At 58.0% G+C, this 26,676-nt stretch overlaps 1 protein-coding gene across 1 annotated transcript; it reads right to left on the bottom strand.

The window, feature by feature from the left end:
* Positions 1-225: 225 nt before the first annotated feature.
* On the bottom strand, positions 226-26,676 carry MAPKAPK2 (MAPK activated protein kinase 2). Its single transcript, XM_058855828.1, has 10 exons — positions 26,221-26,676; positions 6,205-6,344; positions 4,223-4,287; positions 3,500-3,579; positions 3,266-3,392; positions 2,959-3,034; positions 2,705-2,829; positions 2,474-2,559; positions 2,130-2,210; positions 226-1,579 (listed from the first exon to the last, which is right to left on the bottom strand). Exons 1-10 carry the CDS (start codon positions 26,467-26,469, stop codon positions 1,436-1,438), a joined length of 1,173 nt encoding a protein of 390 aa, XP_058711811.1. The 5' UTR covers positions 26,470-26,676; the 3' UTR covers positions 226-1,435.

Genomic DNA, 26,676 nt, shown 5'->3' with positions numbered 1-26,676 from the left:
TCCCACAGCCCCAGCCCAGGGGTGACAGGTGCTGGGGAGTCTCCGTGCAGGAGCCCCCAGAGCTCGAGCAGCTGTCCCCAGGCACGGGGATGTTTTGTCCCCAGAGAACATGGTGGGGAGCTCAGCCTTTCTGGTGGAAAAAAGAGCAGTTTTGGGACACAGGGAGAGCAGCTGGAGCACTGGGGTTGGTTCTTCACAGCCACACAAGCAACAGGAGAGACTGGGTGACTTTTTAAGTGTCTTTAATCCAAAGGACTGAAGAGCAGACCAGGAAGATTAGTATAAGCCAACAGACAAAAATAATTAAAAAAAAAATTAAAAACAAAAGAAAAAAGGGATAAAAACCAGTTTTCAAAAACAAATTAAAATTCCATACAGTGTCTAAAAGATCGCCTAAAAACTAAACATCGCCTTAAAAAATTGTTTTTCTCCATTCAAACACATTTAACGAAGTGAAACATCGTGACAAATAATAATAATAATAATAATTCATGGACTAAAGACTTCAGAGCAGCCGCAGGAGCCACCCTGGGGGGAGCAGCAGCACCCCCAGCCCCGGCCAGGGAGGGGTCGGTGCTGCCATCCTGGCTCAAGCTGTGCCAGCTCCAGCCCTCCCCTGCCACCCCCTGTCCCCAGGGACCCCCCAGGGACCCCCCAGGGACCCCCCAGGGACCCCCCAGGGACCCCCCCAGGGCAGGGGGGTGGGCATGGGGGGCACACATCCCTGCAGAGCTGGGGGGCAGGACGGCCTCCTGCCCCCCCTGAGCTCAGAGCCCCGAGCAGCTGCGGACAGACACACACCCCAGACAGACAGACAGACAGACGCTGCTGCCAGGCACATCCAGCTCGGCTCAGGGAGGGCTGGGGCGCTGCTTTTTGGCTCCTGGGCTTTATTTGGTGGCCCCCAGCAGGGCAGCAGGACAGGGGGGAGGGCAGCTCTCCTTCCCTGAGCCGCTGCCAAGCCTGGAGCCTGTCTCTAGCCAGCATCCACACAGGGAACACGCTGCCTGGGTTTCAGCTCTACAGTAGTTTTTAAAAAATATTTATACGTTATATACCCTAAAAAGGTCACCACAGGAGTTTCCATGTCTTTGGAAGGAAGGAGGAGAAAAAAAAAAAAATATATATATATATATATATATATAAATCAAAACTGTTTCACAAAAGAAAAATAAAAATCCAATTATTGGCGGCGTTCACCTACAGGACAAAAATCCCTGGGTGCAGGTGTGGATGTGAGGGGAGGGGAATCTCAGCACCTGCTCCAGAAAGGTCAGAAACACAGGTGAGTAGCTAAAAATAACTAGTCTGGTATAAATGTCTGAATTCCATGCGCTCGATAGAACAGTCTGTTTCTTTTTGTCTTTTTTTTTCCTTAAAAAATATATATATATATATAGTTATTGCTTTCTGGAGGGCCGGCGGGCGGGGACCCTCAGTGGGGCAGCGCGGCGGGCTCGGGGGGGTTGGCTTTCTTCCTCCTCTTCATCAGCAGAGGGTTCGAGGAATCCTCGATTTTCTTGATCTTGATTTGTTCGTAGTCCACTCGCATGGTGGCCAGGGCACTGGTCATCTCCTCCTGCGGGCAGGGGGCACAGAGCCATCAGCAAAGCCCCCCCAGGCTCCCCAAAGCAGCTGGGGATTAATTGCAGCAGGGCCTGAGTGTCCCACTGCCAAATTTTTTGGCTCCATCCCAAGCACAGATGTGCCCCAGACCGAATTGGAATGGTGGAATTGTTCAGGTTGGAAAAGCCTTCCTTGATCCAACCTGTGAGGGTGGGGAGATCCCATCCCTGGGATGGAATTCCCAGAGAAGCTGTGGCTGCCCCATCCCTGGCAGTGTCCAAGGCCAGGCTGGCTTTGGTTTGGCTCGCTTTTCCTGGGATAGTGGAAGGTGTCCCTGCCCTGGCATTTGAGGTCCCTTCCAACCCAATCCATTCTGTGATTCTGTGGTAAATCCAACACAGCCACTCCAGCACTCAATCACCCCCCAGGTGCCACTTCAAGGCAGTTTTTGAGCACTTCCAGGGACAGGGGACGAGCCTGGTGTGCAGGAGCACAGGAGAGGCCATTCCCCGGCTGACAGAGGGGTGCAGAGCATTGCAGGCAGGGACAGAGAGAGGTTTTACCTTCACATCCTCCCACAGGTCCTTCTCCTCCTTCAGCACACGGCTGGTGTGCAGCGGGGTCTGGGGCACCTGCATGGATTGCTGCCAGGAGAGGGGAGGAGTGTGAGCTGGGAGCCACAGGCATCCATCCCATCCCATCCATCCCATCCATCCCATCCCATCCCATCCCATCCCATCCCATCCCATCCCATCCCATCCCATCCCATGGATCCCATCCCATGGATCCCATCCCATCGATCCCATCCCATCCCATGGATCCCATCCCCTCCCACGGATCCCATCCCGTGGATCCCATCCCATGGATCCCATCCCATGGATCCCATCCCATCCATGCCCACCCTCACCATGATCCAGGGGTGGTTCATGAACTCGGTTATTGTCATGCGCTGGGTGGGGTCTGTTTTCAGCAGGTTTCGGATCAGCTGCTTCACTGCAAGCGTTGGGGCAGGGTCAGGGCCCAGCAGCTCCCGGGGGCTCTGCTGAGCTCCAGCCCAGCCCCAAAACCCCTGCACCCCCTCCTGCCACAGCCAGCCCTCAAAGGGAGACCTCAGCCTGGGGACAGGCACCACATTTACCTTCCTCGGACACCTCGGACCATTCGGGGTTGGGAAACTCGTACTGGCCCATTCGGATCCGCTTCTTCATGCCAGGAGAGATGGCCAGGCCGTGGTTGGAGTAGAAGGGGGGGTACCCGCAGAGCCTGCAGCAGGAGAGGGAACACAGCCAATGGGCCACCCCAAAAGCCTCCCCAGGAGCACCCACAGGGCACAGGGCAGTGCCAGGAGCAGGAGCTGAGCCCGGCAGGAGGGAGAGGAACCCTCAGACTTACAGAATATACATGATGACACCGAGGGACCACATGTCACAGGACTTGTCGTACTTCTCTGGGCCCAGCACTTCTGGGGCTGGTAAAGACAGAAAGAAAATCCTAAATCCAAGTGTCAGCACCGGGTGAGAGGGCTCTGCCACCCCATGGAGACACCGAGAGCCACCTGCAGCTCTGGGCACTCTGGGAAGCGCTGCCTGGAGCAGGCTCCCTGCTGCACCTCAGCCTCCAGAGGTGCTGGGCTGCACATGGCACCCTCCAAACCCCCCCAGCCCTCCAAACCCCCCAGCCCAGCCCCCCAGGCACTGACCCACGTAGTAGGGCGTGTAGCACGGCGTGGCCAGGGAGTTGTGCGTGGTGGTTTCCTTGGCGAAGCCGAAGTCGGTGAGTTTCAGCACGGCGTTGGGCCGTTTGGAGGTGTACAGGAGGTTTTCCGGCTGGGAAAACGCAGGGAAGAAGGGGCTGAGCAGCAGGGCTGGGCCAGCCCGGCCCTGGCACGGCCAAGGGGGGCTCAGCACTGCCAGGGGAGGGCTCGGGGTGGTACCTTCACGTCCCGGTGCGCGATGTTGATGGAGTGCAGGTACTGGATGGCTTCCCCAATGCTCTTCATGATCTCCGAAGCCTCTGAAGCAGCAAAGAAACCATCAGAAGCCTTCACAAGCAAGTTAAAAAGGGCACCACCACTCCCTGGGCAAGTCTACAAACCAGGAGTCAGAAGAACCTGGCTGAGGTCAAAGGGGTTCTCTCTGCTGGAAGTCTCCCCCTTTCCATGGAGTCTCTGCCACTCCCCTGGGTAAGGAGCCTGTAGCTCCCAGAAACTGCAGGGGAGGGATGGGGCAGAGTCCAGCCCCTGACCCTGATACCAAAGAGGGGATTGCACCATTTAGGACACCCAGGCAGCAAGGAATCCAGCTGGGAAAGGCTTCCCCTTAGGGTGGGAAGTCAAGGGAGCAACAGGCTCAGGGTTTGGGTTGTGTGGCTGCTTTGCCTGGCCAGAGAGAACGAAATTAATAAGATTAATAAGATCTATGAGAACCACAGCCCACGGACTTAATTTTTTGCGGAAGGTGGGTGTTTCTGACAGGAGTGGGACGGACAGAGCGTGGGAGCAGCTGAGAAAATCCCCCCTAACCCTATTCCCAAGTGAACATGAAAAGCAGGGCCCTTGCACCCATGTTCCTCTGGGAGCTCCAAACTCTGCTGAAGGCTCAAGAGTCACTGAGGGGATGGGGTGGACTGAAAGGCCAGCAGGGCGTGGGCTCCATACCCCGTTCTGTGAAGGCCTGGTCTCCCCTGTCCTGAATCCGGCTGAAGAGCTCCCCGCCATCCAAGCTGCAAGAGAAGCAGGTGGTGTTACACGCCGTGTGTCCATCTCACACTGCCACAAACTGCACCAAACCCTCTGCTGCTCAGCAGGAAACAATCCCCTTCCCCATCCAAGTGCTTGGCTTGGTGCTTCTGGGGCATTTCAGAGCCTCCTCCTTCCCGAAACGAGCAGGGCAGAGGCTCTGTGCTGGCAGAGGCGCAGGCGGACGTGGTCACCCCGGCAGCCCACAGAAACACATTTACAGTAAAGGCAGCAAATGTGGCTTGAAGTTGGTGAGAGCTCTCCCAGCACACGTGGCCTCCTTTTGCTCACAGGCCAACTGCCTCAGCAGCACCCTGACCCAGCACAGAAGTGCTGAGCAAAGCTCAGGGCACGGCTGAGACATCAGCAGTGTCACAATGGGCTCCCCAAGCTGGGAGGCAGAGGCTGGACCCCACTGCAGCACAGCCAGGTCCCATGGGAGGTGTTGGAGAGCCTCTGGTGGGGTTCCCTCCCCAGATACCCTCGGGAAATGCAGCTGCCACAGAGATCAGGACTGAGATATGGGAGAATTCTCCATGAGAGCAGGGATAATGGCACTTCCTGCCCCTGCCTTATCTGACTGAAGCAGGAGCAGCTTGGCTTTCCCAGAGCTGATAGCATCTCCTTGACAGTCACATCTGCAACAGCAATGGCCTGCAGCCCTCATCAGAGCCCTCTGCTGCACAGAACCTGCCAGGATGGATCCAGAGCCTGCCAGGATGGATCCAGAGCCTGCCAGGATGGATCCAGAGCCTGCCAGGATGGATCCAGAGCCTGCCAGGATGGATCCAGAGCCTGCCAGGATGGAGCCAGACCCTGCCAGGATGGATCCAGAGCCTGCCAGGATGGATCCAGGGCCTGCCAGGATGGAGCCAGAGCCTGCCAGGATGGATCCAGAGCCTGCCAGGATGGATCCAGAGCCTGCCAGGATGGATCCAGAGCCTGCCAGGATGGATCCAGAGCCTGCCAGGATGGATCCAGGGCCTGCCAGGATGGATCCAGGGCCTGCCAGGATGGATCCAGAGCCTGCCAGGATGGATCCAGAGCCTGCCAGGATGGAGCCAGAGCCTGCCAGGATGGATCCAGAGCCGGCCAGGATGGATCCAGAGCCTGCCAGGATGGAGCCAGAGCCTGCCAGGATGGATCCAGAGCCTGCCAGGATGGAGCCAGAGCCTGCCAGGATGGATCCAGAGCCTGCTCCTGCTGGAAGTCAAATCCTGCCTTGCGATGGGCGTTGTCCCCAGAGCACCCCTGGGTCACACAGTCCTGGGGACCCCTCAGCTGCTCTTTGTTTCCTCACCACACACCCCTTTCCCAGCCCTGGCTGCCCAGAGTGCCAGGGTGGTTCTCAGGTGCCTGTTCCCCCACAGGAGCCGCTCTGGGGCTGCTGTGCCACCTTGCCCTGGCACTGCTCCTGCGCCCACTGCCCCCCCAGGCGATCTACCAGCTTGCCAGAGGAGAGGTTTTGGCAAGGAAGCTGCATCAAATCACAGCTGCGGTTGGGATGTGGTTTCAATACTTTCCCCTTCATCCCTCCTCCTCGTCCCCAGGTTAATACCAAGCTCCTACCCAAAGCTCAGCTGCTGCAGCTGGCAGGAGCTGCCAGGGCAGTACCAGAGCTGCCAGCTCAGTGTGTTCACTGCCCCACTGCAGCTGCTGGGCTGCCAGGAACCCGCTGCCTCCCCCGGCTTTTGATGGCCAAAGGCAGTTTGGTTGTGACCCAGCGAGCCTCGCAGAGCCGAGCGCGTTCTCAGGATGACTCAGAGCCAGCGCAGCCCCCGTCCCTCCAACGCCAACCCCTGCCCGGGCCGGCATCCCTCACACTCCCCAGGGCTGGAAGATGCCCACCCCCGTTTTGGCACCACCCTGCAGGGCTAGGCAGTTCGTGGGCCGGTGCTCACCACTCCATGACGATGAGGAGACACTTCCTCCCCTGGTAGAGGTTCTCGTAGACGTCCATGATGCGAACGATGTGCGCGCACTGCGACGCTCGCCAGTGCAGCTCCACTTCCCTGCGGGCCTTGGGGCAGTCCTGCAGCATCTGTGGGAGAAGTGACATCCTGTCAGCCCCGAGCCACCCCCGGGGAGCCGGGTCATGACCCCTGGCTGGCACCGTGGCCACCAGAGAGGACGCGGGGGCGAGGGCCGGGTGCTCCCTGTGGGCGCAGCGAGAGCGCTCTGACAATGCCTCCATCCCCATCTAGTGGGAACGCTGAGAAGCCGTTTGCCCTCAGCTTGCCCTTCCTCCTAAGGCTTGGAAAAGCTTATTCTGGCTGCCTGCCACCTCCCAGTGCCCCCTCCAGCAAGACCTACTGCATTTATGAGCCGGCTTCTGCACCCTGATACCTCCACCGCTGCACCCCTGGGTGCCACCAAGCATCCTCGCTCTGCCCTTTGCTGTCCCCCATCATTTCCCATCCCTCAGCCTGCTGCTCCATGGGACCCTCCTGACCACAAAAGCTCCCTCGCCACAAATTCAAAGCCCACCAGCACACGTGCCTGGGGAGGGGACAAAGCAAACCTCCAGATGTTCCCTAAATTACAGCTCTTTAATGAGCCCCCTGCCCTTCCCAAGGACAGCTCAGAGTTCCCAGGTGCAGGAAGGATTTGCTTGCCTGCCATAGACTATTAATTATGATGTTTGTCAGGATAAACAACCAGCCTTAATTATTGTGCTCCTAAATATAGAATAACAAATGTGTCTATCTTAAGCGTAGTTCATTTTCCTTCCTGTCCCCGGCAGCCTTTGGGGCCGGGCTCAGCCCCTTGGAGCCCCCTGGAGCAGCAGTGAGCAGGGGGATGTGGAAACACACCCCCACCCTGCAGGAAACAGCAGGTTTGGTCATTTTAATGAGATTTAGACAGAAAAGTCCTGACCCCTCTGAGCTCTCCACGCTCCAGGAGCCGAGGAACATCAGCCCTGGGACGCTCTGCAGGACCCAGAGCGGCGCCCAGCACAGTGGGGATTTCACAGGAACAAGGATTAATTCCCAAAAAACACAGAAGAAACACTCACTGATGCTGCTGCCCTGGCAGAGTAACCCTGGCACGGGGAAAGGCACAGCCAGGATGAGCCCTTCAGCCACCCACCCCAAACACCATCCCTGGGCTCTGCTCACGCCTCTCCCACCTCCTCAGCTCTGCTGCTTCCCCAGGAGAGGAACCCTGCAGGAACCTGTGCACCTGGGGAGGCTCAGCAAGGACCAAAGTGGCCAAAGGCAACCTTTGCACAACTCCTTGCCATCACTCACACCGACAGCTTCAGGGCAGAAAGCTGGACAGCCCCTCCTCGCTCCTCTATTCCTTAATTAGCCTAAAAACAGATCCTGCAGGAGCCAAAAACCCTAAGAGTAACACCAGCCCCCCGAGGAGCCGTGCAAAGGGGACTGGAGAAAAGCCTGGCTATTTGCAGCCCCTCTGAAGAGCCTAGAGTGGGGACCCAGGAAGCTGAAGAGAAAAGAAAAACAAAGCAATTTGTAATTATGCGCCGGGAAAATGGACCAGCAGGAAGCAGCTAGTTAACATCATTCTGCACAAGACAAACAGCAGAGGTACAGCAAAATACATCCCATTTTTAGAGGCCACTCTGAGTGCTTTTATAGGAGATTAATTGGATTTGTAACGAAGCAGGAGGCAGCAGCCTCCATTACCTGCAGCAGCACGGTCCTGACGTTTGTTTTTGTACCCAGCCAACCTCCAGGAGCAAACACCTGCCCCGGTGCTCTCATAACACCCAGCTGGGATCCAGCTGCTCCCCTGCCAGCTCTGCCTGGAGAGGTGATGGAGAGGCTTGGAGAGGAGCAGATTAAGCCTCGTTAAGGGAATGATTTGGTCAATTTAGGAAATGTTCCCGGTGGCAGTGGTGTGGTGGGGAGCTGAAGGCCAGATGCACAGAGGCTGCGTGGGGAAGGCCAGTGCTGCTGCAGGAGGGATGTGGGGATGGACAAGCCACAGCAGAGGCAGCCCACAGCCCCATCATCACCTGCTGCACCCCAAAACCCCTGCTGTACCCCAAAACCCCTGCCCTCAGCATCAGCACCAGCTCCCTGTGCCCTGGGATGCCGGGAATGGGCCAAGCACAACACAGTGGTGGGGCAACAGCACCAGTTTGTCCCCTTTAGGTGGGGACAAACCTACAGCTGCCAACCTTCCCTCCCATTGCCCAGCCCCAGCCAGCAGTGAAACCTCTGGTGGGTGATGTCCTGGCACTGCTCTGCTCACAGGAACTCCACATCCAATGTATTTGGGGCTGTGGCAACCCTGCCCTCGGCCCGAATGTAGCCCCGGTGTCCAGGGCAGCCTGTGACCGCAAAAAGATTTGTATTTCTTGGCTCCCAATGAGGAGGCTGGGATGGGAAAATCACCTCGTGTTTCCCCTGAGGTTCAGCAAGGATGAAGTGCCCCCATCCCACCCCAGCTGATTTTGCAACCCAGTAATCTGGAACACAACCAGGGTTAACCCTTCGATGGCAACAGCCTGGACAGCTGCTCTCAGTTCAGCTGCTCTCAGTTCAGCTTTTCCAGCTCTTTTCTCCTGTTCCCCTTGCAAAGAAGGGCTCCTCAGAGATCAAACTTCATTATTCCTGCCTGCTCCTGCTGGAGACAGAGGAGGGCTCGGCAGCTGAGCTGGGCAGTAACCGGATCCCCGAGTTACACAAGTGTCCCCGGGCAGGGCACAAGGGCAGCGCTGCAGAGGAAGCTCTGCCACCACCTCGGAGCAAATCTGGGCAGGATTCACACAGGAGGAGCTGCATCCCTTTCCTGGGATGGCTGCTGGGTGCTCAGATCTGCAGCCACATCTCCAAACATCAGCTCAGCATCCCAGAGCAGCCCTGTGTCCCTGAGCACCGCAGGGGACAGCCCTGCTCACCCCATCCCATCCCTGCTCACCCCATCCCATCCCTGCTTCCCACTGCGGCACTCCCTGCAGGCAAGCAGGGAGAGCAGGGAACCAGCCACTCCACCCTGCTGGCAATCAGGGAGGAAATTCAGCTTTCAGCCTCATTCCAGCTCCCCTCCCAGCAGCCTGACACCTCTGAGATTTGGGCAGACAGCGTTGTCTGCCATCCTGTGCCTTGGCTCAGCCCAGCTCCCCCAGGAGCCTTTCCATGCTGCGAGAGAAATTAGTTCTGTGTTCCTCTAAACACCCTCATTAGCTTCATTAGAGCCCTCAGGCCCAGAGGATGGCACAGCCCAGCCCGATGTGCTCAGGACCCCCAGAGCAGCAAAGGCTCCTCAGGAGCTCCAGCAGCACCTCTGGGCTTTTCCCCACCTTGGAAAAACAAACCCTGGAAGCAGCTCCTGAAAACAAAACAGGGTTTCTGCAGGGGAACCTCTCTGAGCAAACCCAAACCCAGGCTCCAGCCTGGTCCTGCAGGCATCAAAAATGAGCTTCAGCTCCAAGGAAGAGCTCAGCACCACAAGGAGCTGGATTTCCCCCCATCACCTCAGGACAAGCACAGCACGGGTGGGTGGGCACGAGGAAGGAAGGAAGGAAGGAAGGAAAGCTCTGGAGCAAAGCAGGGGCTGGAGCTGCCCACGCTCACGTTCCCTCTCCGAGCGTGTCCTCAGGCACCACTGATTCAGTCTCGCCGCCTCCTCCTGGGATGATGTTCCATGAGTCACGACAGGTTGGAAAAGGAAGCTCCCTCCTCCCCTGGCACGCAGGAGGTCCCTGAGGACACTGTCCCACTGTCCCTGCTGTCCCACTGTCCCTCCTGTCCCACTGTCCCCCCTCGCTGTGGGTGCCACCACAGCCCCAAACGCCGCTGCCCCTCTGCGAGCCGAGCACTCTCTGATGGGCAAGAGGAAAAACTCACCTCCCACAGGCAATTCCCATGGGAAGTGAGGATCAGGCTCACTCTGGGGTGTTGAGCTGCCCATTTCCCAGGGTTGCCCCACACTCACCCCAGGCTCTCCAGCTGCTCTGGCAGGCAGGGTGGTTTTATTTCCCTGTGTGTTTTGATCCCCCCTGGATTCTCCTCAGTCCCCAGCAGAACAGCGCAGGCCATGCAGCACCCACCCCTCCAACAGGACCTGCAGGGCTGTACCCAGGCCCCAAACCACCCCCAGGAGCTCCCCTGCACCACAGGGGTTAAAATAAACTCTTGCTGAGTTGCAAGAATAAACCCACAGCGAAGAGGCAAGCTGTCATCCCCCAAATTATCAGCAGGGAAGCAAAGCAGAGCTTCCCCCTGCCTGGATCACACACGCAGGCTTTGGATTCCCCTGACCCGGCTAGCACAGGGCAAGGAGCATTTTTTCCTAATAAAGCAAAAGGGTTTCTCTTCAAAGGATTTTCCTCTTCTAATCTTCCCCTGCAAACTCGCTGCCAACTGGCGTCAGCTGCTTTACACATTTGTAGGGCCAGCGCTGGAAGTTTTGCACAGGCTGTTCCCACCTCTCCCTGGACTGAACCGAGCCTGTGATGCCAGAATATTTGGGGAGCCCGCAGGTAATGAGCCCAAAGCTGCCCCAGTCCCTGCCAGACACGGCTGGGAGGGAGAGGGCAGCAGCAGGATGAGGAAGCAGCAAAGCTTGGTTCCCCTTTTGGTGTTTATGAGCTACAAAAGAGAAATAAAATCACGAGTCCCAAAGCCCCAAAGAAGAATTGTGTTACCAAACGGAGGGAAATTCATGGTTGAACCACAAGGCAGTAACAATTAAAGGTGCAGCTCAGGAAGCCTCCCCCACATCATCGTGGCTCTTATATAAATCTTTACATTAACCCCATCCCTGCTGCTTACACCCACCACAACCTGCCTGGCTGCCCTGGTGACGGGACTTTCCCAAGCTGGGCTTCATTTCTGCTCTGCCCACGCCCAAAGAGCCACAGAAAGAGTTTGAAGCCCCAACAGAAGAGGCAAAAGCCTCATCCTCACAATTGTTTTGCCCGGGGAAAGTCAGAGAGCAGGGGTGACGCGTCCGGAGGAGGAGGAGGCGCGCAGCGTGGGTCCGGCAGCAGCGTGCCCCGTCCTGCCAGCCCAGGATGAGTGTTTGGAGGGCAGGCTCTGCTCCCTGATGGAGCTGGCTTCATCCAAGGTGGTCTGCGAGGCAGGACAGCAAAGCTGGACAGCCAAGCATCAGCTGCCCACCTTCCAGAGGGATGGGAGCCACCAGAGGCTCCGATCCACACGAGCGCACCCGGCTCCATCCTCCACCTTCTCTCGCCTCGGGGAAAATGGAAAGGTTGGAGAAAGGATCCCAGCAAGAGAGGATTATTTAGATTAGAAAGAGCAGCACAGGAGAGGCAAGCGAGGCCGAGCAAACGCGAGCTGACACACACACGCTCGAGCTGCTCGGCCGCATTCTCCCAGCCTGAATGATCCGAGCGCTCCCAGGGATGATGACCCGGAGCCACGGCGGCGAGCTGGGGGAGAGCATCCCCAGCACAGCCCGACAGGAGCAGCCAGCCAGGCGTGAAGAGGCTGTGCCAGCCAGGGGAGAGCTAAAACCCCTGCCAGGAGCAGCTTGGAGGGAGGCAGATGAGGGAGGCAGATGAGGGGGGCAGATGTCGCAGCGCGTTCGCCCCGCTCCTGCGGGCGATGTCGCAACGGAGGACGGAGATGGGGCGAGGGAAGAGGCAGCTCTTGCACGGTGCTTTCACAAGGGGCCTTGCTCAAGGCCTGGGTTCTCTGTGCTCCAGCTCCCCTGCTCGTGGGGGTCCGTGCCCGGTGGGCGATGCTCGGGACCCCCCGCCCCGCACCCCCCTGCCCGGGGCATCTGCTGAGCATTTCCTTGCCCCGCTCTCCCCCTGCGACAGATGCAGCAGCCATTCAGCCTTTTCAGGCTGCAACAAAAGCCTCTCGAGGCACACAAAGGCGAGGAGCAGAAGAGAGGCCTGGGTTTAAATAAGAGCCACCTGCCAGGGGCCCGTGCCCCCCGTGCGCTCGGGGCGCTGCCCCCCGGCCAGCCCCGCGCTGCTGAGCACATTTCCCAGCAGCAAAAATGTTCTTGGCACATCCTGGAGATGAAGTTTCCCAGTGGGTGTCCAGGAGCAGCACCCTGGATGCTGAGGGAAGGGTCCCAGTGTGGTGGAGGTGCTGGGGATGAGGCTGGAGGTGGGCAGGAAGGGGCTGCAAAACTCACAGGAGAAAGTCAGAGCAGGTAAATGGCAACAAGGCAGCGGCACGAAGCATCCCCGCTGACTCACAGCCAGCAACAGGCTGGGGTTGGTGTTTAAAGCAGAGAAACAAAGAGTGTCAGCTTCATTTATCTGAGGAAAACAAAATTAGGGGTCTATTCAGTGCCATGTTTTTGTTTTGGGAGCCTCCCCTTCCTCCCAGCCCTCAGCAGCAGCAGCAGCAGCAGCAGAGCTGGCTTTGGCTGACTCAGCCGATGCTCATCTCTCCAGGAGACACCAGCTGAGGAGCAGGAGCAGCCCAGGCACGAGCCACGCTCACGAGATGTCCTGCTGTGCCACATCTGGCTGGAGTGACAGAGCCACCACCCTGCCAGGACCTTCCCGTGAATCCCACAGGGACAAACGGGGTCACAACGCCCAAAACGCTCCAACCAAGCCCTTCCCATCCCTTTCCAAAGGTGTCCAAGGTGTCACTGCCCACCAGGAGCCACCACAGCTTGAGCAGGGAAGGCACCGACTGCCCTGGGGCCAGAAGAAGCCAGAGCTCCATGAATGGAGCCATTCTGGGCAGGGATGCTCAGATGCTCTCTGCAAACCAAACCCCTGATCCCACACAGCTCTGCTGCCTCTGCCGGGGCCTTTCATCCACACAACACAAAGTGAAAGGGAAATAAGGAGCTGTGGGAAGAGCAGAGATCTTCACAGCCACAGCTCCACTCACACCACCTTCACCTTCCACCTCTTGGCAGAGCTGAGGGCCGGGGTCAGCTCCTCCTCCCAGCCCCTCTCCTTGCCAGATTTGCTATCGGAGCTGACAACGCCGCGAACGGAAAAGCACACAAGTGCTTCAGTGATAGGAAGTGGTTGATATTTGCAGGTGTGATTAATACCAAAGTAAACACTGATGTAAACCATTAACTCAGGGCTGACCTATGTCCTTTGTGCTTCCCTCCCACGGGCAGAGCTTCAAAAAACCCCTGATCACCAGCACTGCACGGTGCTGCCTGCAGCAGCCCTGCACCCACAGCGTCAGAGGGAGCACAGAGCACCCCGAGCATCTCCTTGGGTCCCTGGCTCCACCAGCCTCCCACCAGCCCTGGGGACAGCCCTGCCTGACCTTCCCGCTCCCTCTGCCAGCTCTGGAGTCCCCACACCCACATCCCAGAACTGCTTTTATTTTTGGACACGTCCACCCATTCCCTGAACGTCTCAGCTGAAGCGATTTTGGGGAGAGGCCCAGACCCACGCCTGCGAGCGGAGCAGCCGTGAAGCCCTGCCAGAAGCAGCCCCACAACACTCACTGCTTCCCAGCAGCTCCTGGGCTTGAGATCTGCCCAAAAAATGAAATTTCTCAGGGCTCAGCCCATGGGCAGGACAGAGGAGAGGAGAGAAGACGCTGCCACCCACCCCCCCAGCACAGGAGTCCTGCCCATGGCCTTTCCACACAGACCTCAGTGCAGCACAAATAAATACATGTGTATTTAAAGAAAGGGAAAAAAACAAACTGAAACACAAAGCTGCATCGAGGCCAGCCCATCCTGAGGTTCCACTTGCCCCTGGCACTGGGAGCAGGATGGCCTTGGGATGTGTTTCCTCCGCCGGTGCCAAGCCTGAGGAGGGTTTTCATTTACGCAGCCCCGAAGCTCGGTGACGGCAGCACCATTTTGCATCATCCTGCCCTTCCTCAGCTGTTTGTTTAACACAGTTTCACCCCTGCCTGGGCTTTGTCAACACCAGGCCACTGCAAACACCTTGCTGAGATAAGGTCTGGATGTGCAGCCCAGCTCTGGGGGATCCAGAGCAGAGCATCCCCCCGGCTGCTGAGACCCAGCACCCGCCTTGGCAGTGCCAGAGGGGCTGGAATCACGGAGAGCCCACAGCAGGCACCATGCCCACACCAGCCTGGAGCCTGCCAGAGTGCTGGGAGGAGGAAAAGGCCAGGCCAGGAGCAGCTCAGGGATTTCATAACAGGGCTTTGTCTGTGCAGGTGCTCAGCGAGGCAGGGGCCCCACAGCCACCGACAGTCCTCCTCCTCCTCCTCCTCCTCCTCCTCCTCCTCCTCCTGCTGCTCCTCACATGGCACAGCAGACAGGAACCTCTGTCACCAGCAGCCCTGATGTCCAGGGCAGGGAGAAGGGCAGAAATGTGTGTTAGGAGAGGGGATGGTGATGAAGGGGCAGAGGGACAAGAGGAGATTGCACCCCACTGCGTGATCCAGAGCTGGTCAGGGGCACACAGCCCCCACCAGCCTCTCCTTTGCCATCTCCCCAAACACCCCCAAAGCTCTCACTGCAGTCTCCAGGCTGTCCCTGTCCCTCAGGCCGCTCTCCTCATCCTTCTCCCAACCCCAGCACCCCGCAGGACCTGCAGGTGGAAACCCCCGTTTGCCACAAACCCAGGTGGCTGAAGAGCCAAGCAACACCCCAGACTCGAGAGCCAGCACTTCCTAAGGCTGTGCACTTCCACTTCACCCACAGCAGTCAGCACTTCAGAGGAAATCCTGGGCTCTGAAGCAGTGCACTGAAACCCTGAGAGCCTCCTGCCAAGCCAGGAGCCGAGCAGGGCACTCCTCCTCCAGCAGCCACCCCGAGACTCCTTCAGCAGGAAAACACAGTTGTGTTTCTATTTTAGAAAAAGCCCTTCTCTGCATCCTGCTGGCACCACATGAAAGCTCTCAGGACACAGTGGCTATTCTGAGCTCCCTGCAGGCTTTTGGCAGCCCCAGGAGCCTCCAGGGCACCTGTTGGCAGCAGCAGCCGTGCGGCCCCGGGGCTGGGGAGGTTTGGTGAGGCTGGGACAGAGCCTGGACCAGCAGTGTCCCAGTCAGCACCATCACCTCAAAACACCTTGGCCAACGAGTGTGAAAAACTCACTGTGAAGTGCCTGGCTGCACAAACTTCCAAAAATACCAGAGGGGAAATTTCCCCCCTGTTGGGGGCTGGGATCAACACGGAGCAAGGGGCCACTGAATCATGGAGTGGTTTGGGTTAAAAGGAGCCCTGAAGATCATCCCATTCCAACTCCCTGCCATGGGCAGGGACACCTTCCCCTCGCCCAGGCTGCTCAGAGCCCCACCAAACCTGATCCAGCCTGGGCTGACAGCAGAGGTTTTGTGCTCTCACATCTTTTCAATATACAGCAAAACCACGTGTGGCAAACACACTGGAAAGAGTCACTGATCCTGCCATGGATGCTCAGCACCCCACTGCTTGACAGTGTTTACCAGCAGGCTACTTGATTTCCTACCAAATCCCACAGGCAGCAAGTGGTTTGGACTCATTTTGCCTGCTAAATTAAAAGGGAGATGGGATAAAAAGGATAAACGCACGGATATTTAAACAAACTAACAGAAAAAATCTCCTCCTGCAGCTACTGCTGCTCCCTTGGCAAAGAGCCTGGTCTCCTTGGGCATTCCCATGCCCAGCTTTTAAAAAGCAACCTGTCCCTTCCACACACCCTCATCCCAGGGCAGCGTTATCCAGGACCCCAGGGCACGGGGTGAGCAGGGGGCAGCTGCTCCCTCTGGGTCAGCCGGGGGCTCCTGGGCCCTGCTTTGTATGAATTTAAGCTTTTTCAATCCCACTTATTCACGAGGAGAGTTCAGGGCTGGGAGAAGCCAAAGAGCAGACAGGGCAGCCTTTGTGTGGCTCTGCCGCCCACCCCGGGGCTCGGGCAGCCCCTGTGTCCCCCTGGGGCTCTGCGGGGAGCAGCGGGGCTGGCACGGCCCCACTGAGCCTGGAGCATCACCTCGAGTGAGCAGAGCCCCATTTCCCCAGCCAGAGGGAGAAATGAAGCCTTGAACAGCCCCTGTGAACGGCTCTGCTCTCACACAGGGCAAGGCTTTTTCCAGGGCTGCTGGGGGGATTGGATTTGAGGTGGGTACAAGATCCAGATGTCCAGTGATGGTCAGCAGTTAAGTCACTGAAACCCTCGAAGCACCAGCCCCACGTCCCAGGCCAACCCTCCTGCAGTGACATTTGCCTGGTTGTTTCAGGGCAATCTTTGAGGAGAAGGAAACATGAAAGGAACGCTTTGGTTAAAGCCAGAGGTGCTTGACCTGATAAGAACCCGCTGTCCCTTCTGCCAGAGCCTGGCCAAACTGAGCTAACGGGGTACACTGAGCTCCCCAAACCCTCTCCTTGCTCTCATTAGCTGGGCCCACAGGGCCAGAGCTGTGCCTGCCCTGCAGCTCCTCCAGGCGAGGCCCAGAAATGGGAATATCACCCCAAAGCAGTGCACTGAGGCACACAAACACCATCCTCCCCAGCTCCCTGATCCTGGCAGAGGCAGAAACCTCAGAGCTGCTCCACAGCTCTGCCTCCCACCCAGCCCCTGCCCGAGCTGCTGCTCAGCAGCACCCAATGACCACATTTTAATCTATCCAGAACCTCCTCAGCATCATCCTCACCCAGCCCCTGCCCGAGCTGCTGCTCAGCAGCACCCATTGACCACATTTTAATCCATCCAGAACCTCCTCAGCATCATCCTCACCCAGCCCCTGCCCGAGCTGCTGCTCAGCAGCACCCATTGACCACATTTTAATCCATCCAGAACCTCCTCAGCATCATCCTCACCCAGCCCCTGCCCGAGCTGCTGCTCAGCAGCACCCATTGACCACATTTTAATCTATCCAGAACAGCATCATCCTCACCCAGCCCCTGCCCGAGCTGCTGCTCAGCAGCACCCAATGACCACATTTTAATCTATCCAGAACCTCCTCAGCATCATCCTCACCCAGCTTTCACCAGCCCAGCATCTGCACCCCAGCAGGGCTGGCTGTCTCCTCCAGCAGTGAGGAGCTGGGGAATGGGAGCACCAGGACACTTCCAAAGACCCCCAGGGACCTGCTGAATCCCACCAGCCACAGAACATCTCATGTCCTGGCTGAGTTGTTCTTCACAGCAGCTCTTCCTTACAACAAGAGGCTGGGAGCTCCGAGGGGGGACAAGCAGGGTGGGAGGGGATGGAGAGGTGTCAGTGACATCCCTCTCACCAGGATCCTTGTGGGGAACACTGAGGACAAAAGCAAAAGGCTTCCCAAGCCTCTTCCTGGGCCAGCAAGGGGAAGATGTTTTCTCCAGGAGCCTGGGCAGGCATCCAGCAAGGGCTGCAACACCTCCCGGCTCCCCAGAACTGCCCTGCTCTGCCGGAGGCACGGGAGGTACCCAGCCCAAAATGCCAAATTCACAGCTCTGATGACTTCCAGGAGATAACCTGAGTTTACACTTCCTGGCAAGCCCGCCCTTCCCAGCACTGCCAGAGCCTCTTGCGCAAAAGCCGCCTGCCCAGGGCTCCTTCTCCCAGCAAAGCTCCCAGCAAAGGGCTGGGGAAACAGCCCCAGAGGAGGAGAGAGGCACACACAGCCCCGAGGGGACCGGAGGAGGCTGGCACAGGTGACAGTGGCTCCTTCACACCGAGCCCCAGAGCCGTGGTGACAGCTCGGTGACAGCCACAGTGGCCCCTCCTGCTCACTAAAACAAGTGGGGATGGAACAAGTGGAAGTTGTTGCCAAGGCTGAGCTGGGAGATGCCACAAGGCTCGTTGCTGCTGGAATTCCAAACTCATCCTTGCTACCAGACACCTCCCCTGCTCTTTATTTTATTTACTGCTTTTGTTACACTGAGCTGAGGATAACATGCATACTTTCACGTTTGTTTGGACCTGATTCCATCTGCTTTTGCCCCATCCTGGTGGAGATACCCAGAATTCCAGCCCCATTCCCAAGCAAAACCCCTTGGAGCCGGCTCATCGAGGCGATGAGCTGCCGCTACTGGAACTGCAGCCTGACGGGGACACGCTGCCAAATTTCCACAGCAGCCCCAGCTTGTGTTCCAGCCACATTTCCCTGAAAACACACACTTGGCAGGACATGCAAGGAGCCCTTGGAGAGGCTGTCCCAGCTCGGTGTGGCGCAGCAGGGCCAGAGGACGCGGCAGGACAGCGACTGGGAGAGCAGCTGCTCCAGTCTGAGAGCTCAGAAGATGCTCCCAAGCCAGGAGGTGCTGCAGCCCCTGGGGAAGGACAACACAGAGCCCCAGCCCGCTGGGACACGGGTTTAGCCTGAATCAGAGTGACCCCAAACCTGCCCGACCTCCATCTTCTGGGGCCAGCAGAGCTGGAGAGGTTGAGCTCAAAACGGGCACCCACCTGCAGCCAAGGGCACAAAGCAGCAAACTTAATTATGGTGATGAAGGAAATTAATCCATCCCTCCCCCAACCCCCAGTCTATAGGCCAAACTGGACAAGGACACCAAGAGCGGAGCAGCAAAGCCCCAGCCTGGCTGGGCGCCCCAGGAACATTCAGATCTGGGTTTGTGTTTTGGACTTTATCTCTGGTTTAGGCTACAGCTGGCAGGGCAGCCAGGCACAGAAGCACGTGCCTGAATAATCTCATTACATATGACGGCAAAGGCTGTGCCAGCTGCACGGCTCCTGGGCCACAGAGCTCACCTGCCCTCCCCACGGGGAGCAGGCACTTGGGCACAGCACAGCACTGAGGGAAAGCCCTCACCCACAAGATGATGCCACCATCCTCCCCAGCAGGACCAGAGTGAAGATGGAGCCACCACAGGGGAGCTCCCAGAGTAGATCCTGCATCCCCCTCCCAGTGAGGTTTTTGTGGCTCACAGCATCTCCAGCAAAACTTTTCATTCCAGGTCATGTCAGGTCCAGCAGCACTCAGGGACTCGGTGCTGTTAGTCCCCTCCCCAGGCCACAGCAGTGAGTTAATGCAACCATTAAACCTGCCAGCCACTGTAATCCTCACCTCAAACTGGTAAAATCTTAAAAGGCTGAAATCTTTGAAATGACTCAGCCAAGGGGTACAAAGGAAGAACAGTTTAAAAGGCTGTTAAAGCTCTCTGCATTCAGACCTGCTCTTGCGTGCCCTGCTCCATCCCCATCCATCTCCTCTGGGGAGCTGGCCACAGAGCTGAGAGTCCTCCCCAAAACGAGCCTCCAGGCACCAGGCACTCTCACAGCCCTGGTGCCAGCCAGAGCTGAAAGGAGAAGATATTTCAGAGAGCAAGACAATCACAAAATGGTTTGGTTGGAAGGAAGGGTCATCTCCTCCCAGCCCCCCGTGCTGAGGGCAGGGACACCTTCCACCAGACCAGGCTGGGTTCCCACCTTGCAGCAATGAAGATGGGACCCACTTTCAGTGGGATACAGGACCTGGGGGCTGTTAAACTCAACCCTGTCACCCCCAGAAATGACTGTGATGCTGGCTCAGTCTGACTGCCCAGGCTCCAAACTAGGTATTTTTGGGAAGCTGTGTTCCCATGCCAGCCCCTGGAGCTGGTGGAGGGATCACCCTTGTCCTGCTTCAAACTCTCCCTCCTCCAAAACCAGCCAGGTCCTGAAAACCCTCTCCCAGCTGCTGCCTCACCTCTGCAGCCCACAAAGGGCAGAGGAGCTGAGCAGCCTGGGGTGGGCACGGGGCTACCTGGGGACATCTGGCACAAGCCAGAGCTGGGGTGGGCACGGGGCTACCTGGGGACAGCTGGCACAAGCCAGACCCCAGAGCAGCCTGGGGTGGGCACAGGGCTACCTGGGGACACCTGGCACAAGCCAGAGCTGGGGTGGGCACGGGGCTACCTGGGGACATCTGGCACAAATCAGAGCCCGGAGCTGGGGTGGGCACGGGGCTACCTGGGGACATCTGGCACAAGCCAGAGCCTGGAGCTGGCTGGGGTGGGCATGGGGCTACCTGGGGACACCTGGCACAAGCCACAGCCCCAGAGCTGGGGTGGGCACAGGGCTACCTGGGGACACCTGGCACAAATCAGAGCCCGGAGCTGGCTGGGGTGGGCACAGGGCTACCTGGGGACACCTGGCACAAGCCAGAGCCGTAGAGCTGGGGTGGGCACGGGGCTACCTGGGAACACCTGGCACAAGCCAGAGCCCCAGAGCTGGGGTGGGCACGGGGCTACCTGAGGACGCCTGGCACAAGCCAGAGCCCCAGAGCTGGGGTGGGCATGGGGCTACCTGGGGACACCTGGCACAAGCCAGAGCCCCGAGCTGGCTGGGGTGGGCACAGGGCTACCTGGGGACAGCTGGCACAAGCCAGAGCCCGGAGCTGGCCCATGGCGGGCTGTGGCAGGCGCGCTGGCCCCGTGGGCAGCCCCGGCGCAGCACAGGGCAGGCAGCAGAGGAGGCAGCAGGGGTTGCAGCAGGGGAGGCAGCAGGGGTTGCAGCAGGGGTTGCAGCAGGGGTTGCAGCAGGGGTTGCAGCAGGGGAGGCAGCAGGGGAGGCAGCAGGGGTTGCAGCAGGGGAGGCAGCAGGGGTTGCAGCAGGGGTTGCAGCAGGGGTTGCAGCAGGGGAGGCAGCAGGGGAGGCAGCAGGGGAGGCAGCAGGGGAGGCAGCAGGGGAGGCAGCAGGGGTTGCAGCAGGGGAGGCAGCAGGGGAGGCAGCAGGGGAGGCAGCAGGGGAGGCAGCAGGGGTTGCAGCAGGGGAGGCAGCAGGGGAGGCAGCAGGGGAGGCAGCAGGGGAGGCAGCAGGGGAGGCAGCAGGGGTTGCAGCAGGGGAGGCAGCAGGGGTTGCAGCAGGGGAGGCAGCAGGGGAGGCAGCAGGGGAGGCAGCAGGGGGGGCAGCAGGGGAGGCAGCAGGGGAGGCAGCAGGGGGGGCAGCAGGGGGGGCAGCAGGGGAGGCAGCAGGGGGGGCAGCAGGGGGGGCAGCAGGGGTTGCAGCAGGAGTTGCAGCAGGGGTTGCAGCAGGGGTTGCAGCAGGGGTTGCAGCAGGGGTTGCAGCAGGGGAGGCAGCAGGGGAGGCAGCAGGGGAGGCAGCAGGGGAGGCAGGACGTTATTCTTGGAAACCAGGAGGTGAGGTCATGCTGCCTGAATGCTGCAACTTGAGGCCAGACGCGCGGGGCCAGTTGTGCTTGGAGAGGAGCCTGACTTCTGCAGCGAGGGCCGTCTGCAGGTCCGGAGGAAATTGTGCTCTGAGAGGGAGGAAAGGCTTTCTTAAGGAAGGAGGGCTCTTCCCTGTCAGTTTCTCAGCAGACAGCAAGACTACAGCAAAAGGATGGGTCTGAAAAGAGGAAAGCCCCCGGAGCATCTCAGCCCACCAGGAAGGCTGAGAAGATGGCAGATGATAAAGCTGAAGATGGCAGATGATAAAGCTGGGGTGATGCTGCTCCCGTGCCATGGGATCAAACCAACAGCCACTGCTGACCTGGCCACTCCTCAGGATGCCTCCCACGTACCTGCACCACCCTGCAGCCCAGCACGAGCTCTTCCTCCTCGTCAGATGCCAGAGCACATCCCAGAGCTGTCTGGGAAGAGAGAAGTCACCAACTCGATCCTTCAGGCTCCCTCAGCAGGAACTTCCGGGAGTTTCCATCACCTGTGCCCACCCCTCGCGCTCCAAACGTGTCGGGAGAGCCAGCTCTCAGGCTGCACAGCCTCAGTTTTTATTTACACTTTGTTTTGGTTGTTTCAGAGCACGTGTCTGGCAAAGCTCAGCCCCTGCTCTGCATCACTCACTAGCCGAGGCAGAGCCATCACCTCCAGAGCCCCACGAACCAGCAGCGTCCTGTAACGAGGTTTTCCTGGTGTTTGTGTGGAAGTGATGGCACAGAAGGCACTAATCTTGCCAAAGGCCAGCAGGGCTCAGAGTGAATGGCAAAATCATCCTTTTACCTGGTGGTATTTAGCTATAAAATCACACATCCAGGGGCTGTGTTTTCAGCCTGTGTGCCACAGGCAGCTCAGCTCCTCAGCCCAGAGCCGCTTCTGAGGTTTGGTCAATCACTGCATCTCAGTTCCCCGCCTCTGAAAACATGGGAAACGTCTTTTGCAAGACCATGATGGCATTAGATTATTATTGAGAGGAAGAGCCCCGCCACTTCCTGAGCACGTAGCAAAGAGAAAACCCCTGCTCCCGGGCCTTATCAGTCCATCACAATCACAGTTCTGACTGCTCAGAACATGTGAAGTGTTTAAAAGAGATTATGGCAAATCCTACATCATTTAAACAAACTCAAACCCCAAGTCAGTAGACTCCTTTGGTCAATGAGATAATAAACCACTGCTTTGGAAAAGTCCCAGTGATGTCACTGCCGTTTCCACGGCTTTTCAACCACAGCAAAGACATTTCTGATTATATAAAATACATGGCAGAGCTAATAAAAAATACATCTCTCCACTGAGAGAGGGACAGAAGAACAGCAGACACAGCAAGCTGCTTCCCATGAGCACGAGCCCAGGATCTCCCTCACTTCAGGGATGTTTTCCCAGATGGATTTTCAGAGGGACACAGCATTTGATCTCAAACTGGGTGCTCACCCATCCATGGAGCTGCTCAGCTATCAGCTCCTGCCCTAATTCCACAACAGGCACCTTCCCAGAACAGCAACCCACAAACACCATCCTCCTTCTCCATCAGGAGAACCATCACTCACAGATTATCAGAGCCATCACTCACAGATTATCAGAGCCATCACTCACAGATTATCAGAACCATCACTCACAGATTATCAGAGCCATCACTCACAGATTACCAGAGCCATCACTCACAGATTATCAGAGCCATCACTCACAGATTACCAGAGCCATCACTCACAGATTATCAGATGAGGCAGGATCCACACTGAGAGTGTTTCACAAACACGCCCCAAAGCACCAAGGATGCTCCAGAAACAGGGGCAAATCCACCAGCAGCCTCCACGGCCCTGAGCTCCTCCAGCCCTTCCAAAGCTCACCAGTCCAGGTGAGGATCTCCTGCTTTGAAGCTGAAGTCAGCAGCTCATTTATTTTGTTGTTCATTTATTTTGAAGGAAACCTGCTCCACAAAGAGTTCCATCGTGCAACGCAGGAGGAAACAGAGAGGAGAACAACAGAGGAAAACTCATCACCTGCAATACCAGTCCCCACTCTCCAGCCTGGCTTAGCTGCCATTTCCTCGTGGAATTAAGGCAGCCAGCCCAAAGATTCGTCTTAAAAGTGGAATTTGCAGCAGGCAAAGAGCCCTCGCTCCCAGCCCCACCACTGCAGCCTGACCACAGCCAAGCCTGCCAAGTCAGGCCAGCAGTGACCTACATACAGCAGCCTCCCCAGAAATTACAAGCCTAATTTTGCCTAATAATAAATCACACCAAGGTACAAGGAAGAACGGGGTAAGGAAGCAGGAGTTTCAGCTCCATTCATCACCTCTCCCCACGCTTCCTGCTCCCACCCTGCAGCGGATCACCCTGCTTCAAACAGGGGCAGCTCAGGGGTGACTGACTGGGACCATCCCTGGCTGCTTCACACCAGATAATTCAGGGCTGCCACACCTCAGACACCAAAAAAGACAATAAAATTGGGGGTGGGAAACAGAAGGATGAACAAGAATCTATAAGAAGAGTAGAGGAATCTCTTGTTTTCACCCAGGTACTACACAGCAAGCAGAACTACCATCCATTAACTCACACACAGCATCATTTTATTTAATGATGTGTCTCTGCCATGGACTATTGCTCTGGAAGGAGAAGAAAATTGGCCTTCATGTTTTCACTGCTGCTAGAACACTGTCCCTGAGATCAAACTCTCCTGGAGCACTGAAAAATTCTCTTCAGCGAAGTGACTCTCAGCAAAACCCTTCTGGTACCGAAACCATCTCTTGATTTGGGAGGAAGAGCTTTAACAACACAACATTTGCTCGTGACCCAAGAGGAAGCACAGCATGACCAGAAGACACCGTTCACATCGGGGAGAGACACAACTGTGTCTCATCCTCCAGTGAAGGATTGCATTGTTATACAAGATTTTGGAACAGCAAACCTAAAGAATGACACTCCAAATGGAAAGGTTCACTGCACAACCAAAGCAGGCAGCAGACAGATTTCAGCTGTGGCTCCTGGCGATGGGCCATCAGGATTCTTTTAAGCATCATCTGAAACATGACAACTCGATGCAATCACTTCTGTGGATCCTGCTTTAGGTCATCTTTCCACTCTGATGCAGCCCGTGAGTAATTTGGACCCAAATACCTCTCCACAGGTCTCTAGCAGAGACGTCAGCCCGGCTGTGCACCCGAGGAGGGAATGAAGTCAGCACACATCATGTCTAGGACAGTCACCCACACCAAGTTTGGGCTCTGCAGCTCAGTCCAAATATCCCAACAGAGTCAGCCAAGCTGTAGGTCACTCTCACGAGGGCAGGACGAGCACCCATGGGCTCATCCCGGAGCCCAAACTCCCAGCGTAGCAGTTTGGAAGGTGCTGGAGGGAATCACTTACAGTAGCAGCTGTGCTGCTCTTTGAGAAGCCAGGGACACGTCCAACCACTCAGCTGAACTCGTCCCTCCCCATCAGGGACGCCAGGAGAGGCCAGGACAGGGGACAGGCAAGACAATCCCTTTTCCTAAAAGAGATTCAGTGTCGAATATACCTCACCCTGCAAGAGCCACACAGACACTCTGTGTCACCCTCCTACACCCCAGCTTGCAGTCCCACACTCCAGGACGCTTTTCAACAAGCCCAGGGACCTGTGTGACACAAACCCTGACCCCTGGCTCTGGCACGGGCAGGGTGACAGCAGCGGTCCCGTGTCCCAACCCCGCCGGGCAGAGCAACCTCCGGCCTCCTCCATCCTTCCCCTTTCAGGGCTGAGAGAGGGAAGTGCTGGGATCTGTGCTTTAAATGTGTGACTCAACTTCAGAGGCGAGGAGGAGCCCGTCTGTCAAAACACAAGAGGATTTCTCTAATTTTCAACCCAATGAGATGACAACACAATGTCACCCTGGAGTACAAGGCGGGGATGGCAACGTCTTTGGCGTTTCTGAAGGAAAAGCCAAACTTTTATTACCCAGCCGACCCCCCTTCCTTAACCACAGACACTGAGCACCACACCTTGCCCACGCCACCACCCCTGCAGCACAGCTTGTGCCCCCAAAGCCCCACGTTCATTCCCTCACTCAGGTTATGAACCCCAGACACCGCCAGAGAGGCAACTCTAAACACAAAAGAAGTGGGATTACAGGTTTAGGTGGGAATTACAAGTTTAGGTGAGGGTTATGGGTTTAGGTGGGGTGTTTTTAGCCTTCCCAGTTCTCGGGGTAACGCCAAGGATTGGAACAGCTCATGTGTGGGCGCAAATTGCACGGATGCTGGAGAACACGGCGCTCCCACCGAGCAGCCAGCCTTGCTCCTGGCGTGTCAGGAATCCATTCAAACTTCCCCAAGCCTCGCTGGCAGGGAGGCACGCTCCCCTCTTTGCTCAAAAACCTCGTTTGGAAACAAGGAGAAGGGCGGCATCACCCAGAGCCTGCTCAAACACAGTAGCCACTGCTGAGCTACGCCTGCCAAAGAGAAGCAAGTTAGGGGTAACATCTTAACGCTGAAATATTCCCCGTGGGAAGCTCGGTGTTACACCGGGAGGGGACACGGGACGGGGACAGTGAGCAGCTGCCGGTGCTCACAGCACACACCACGGAGGGACCCCCACGTTCCGCGGTGTGACCCCACACTCGGGGATGCGGACCCCGGCATTCCAAGATGCGCATCCCCCCGGGGGCATCCCCGCCAGGCCACGGTCTCCACTCCAGGCCAGCCCCCCACCACCACCACCCTCGTGCTACCAAGATGTCATTTCGCTTCGTTTCCCACTACAAAGCTGGAAAGCCGCGTCTCGCCGCTTTTAACGGGGGGGAAAAACGAGATTAAAGCGCGGCCGGAGGGGCGGGCGGAGCTCATTGTCCGGCGGGCCCCGCTGGCCCCCCCGGGACCCCCTTCCCCCCGCAGCAGACACCTTCCATCACTGTCAGCAGCGCCGCTGCCGCTCCCCGGGCCCCTCCCGGCCGCGCCCGCCCGCTCCCCGCGTCCCCCCCGGTCCCCGGCGCGGGGGTCCCCGCGCACCTTGAGCGCGAACTTCTCGCCGCTCTTCTTACTGAAGATCTCCAAAACTTTCCCGTTGATGCCGAGCCCCAGCACTTGCGTGGTGACCTTGTAGTCGTCCGTGATGGCATTCTTCCGGATCTGCAGGCCGCCCTTCCCCGGGAACGGCGGCGGCCCGTGCGGGGGAGCGGCGGGCGGCGGCGGCGGCGGCGGCTGCGGCGGCGGCGGGCTGGGGAAGCCGGCGGGCGGCGGCGGCGCCCCGGAGAGCATGGCGAGCACCGGGCTGGCTCCGGGCGGGCTCGGGGAGGGTTCCGGGAAGGCTCCGGGCGGGCGGGAGGGCGGCGGAGCCCCGCGGGCCGTGCGGGATGGGCCGGGGGTGCGGGGGGTGAAGCAGCAGCGCCGCCGCCGCCGCCGCCCCCCGCCGGTGCGCCCCGGCCCCGACAAGAGCGATGGCTCCGGTGCGGCGGCGGCTCCTCC

This window comes from Poecile atricapillus, chromosome 23 (genome assembly GCF_030490865.1).
Source record: "Poecile atricapillus isolate bPoeAtr1 chromosome 23, bPoeAtr1.hap1, whole genome shotgun sequence".
NCBI classification, from domain to species: Eukaryota; Metazoa; Chordata; class Aves; order Passeriformes; family Paridae; genus Poecile; species Poecile atricapillus.
Note: the sequence above shows the minus strand (reverse complement) of the source record. Positions and strands in the feature narration are given on the sequence as shown.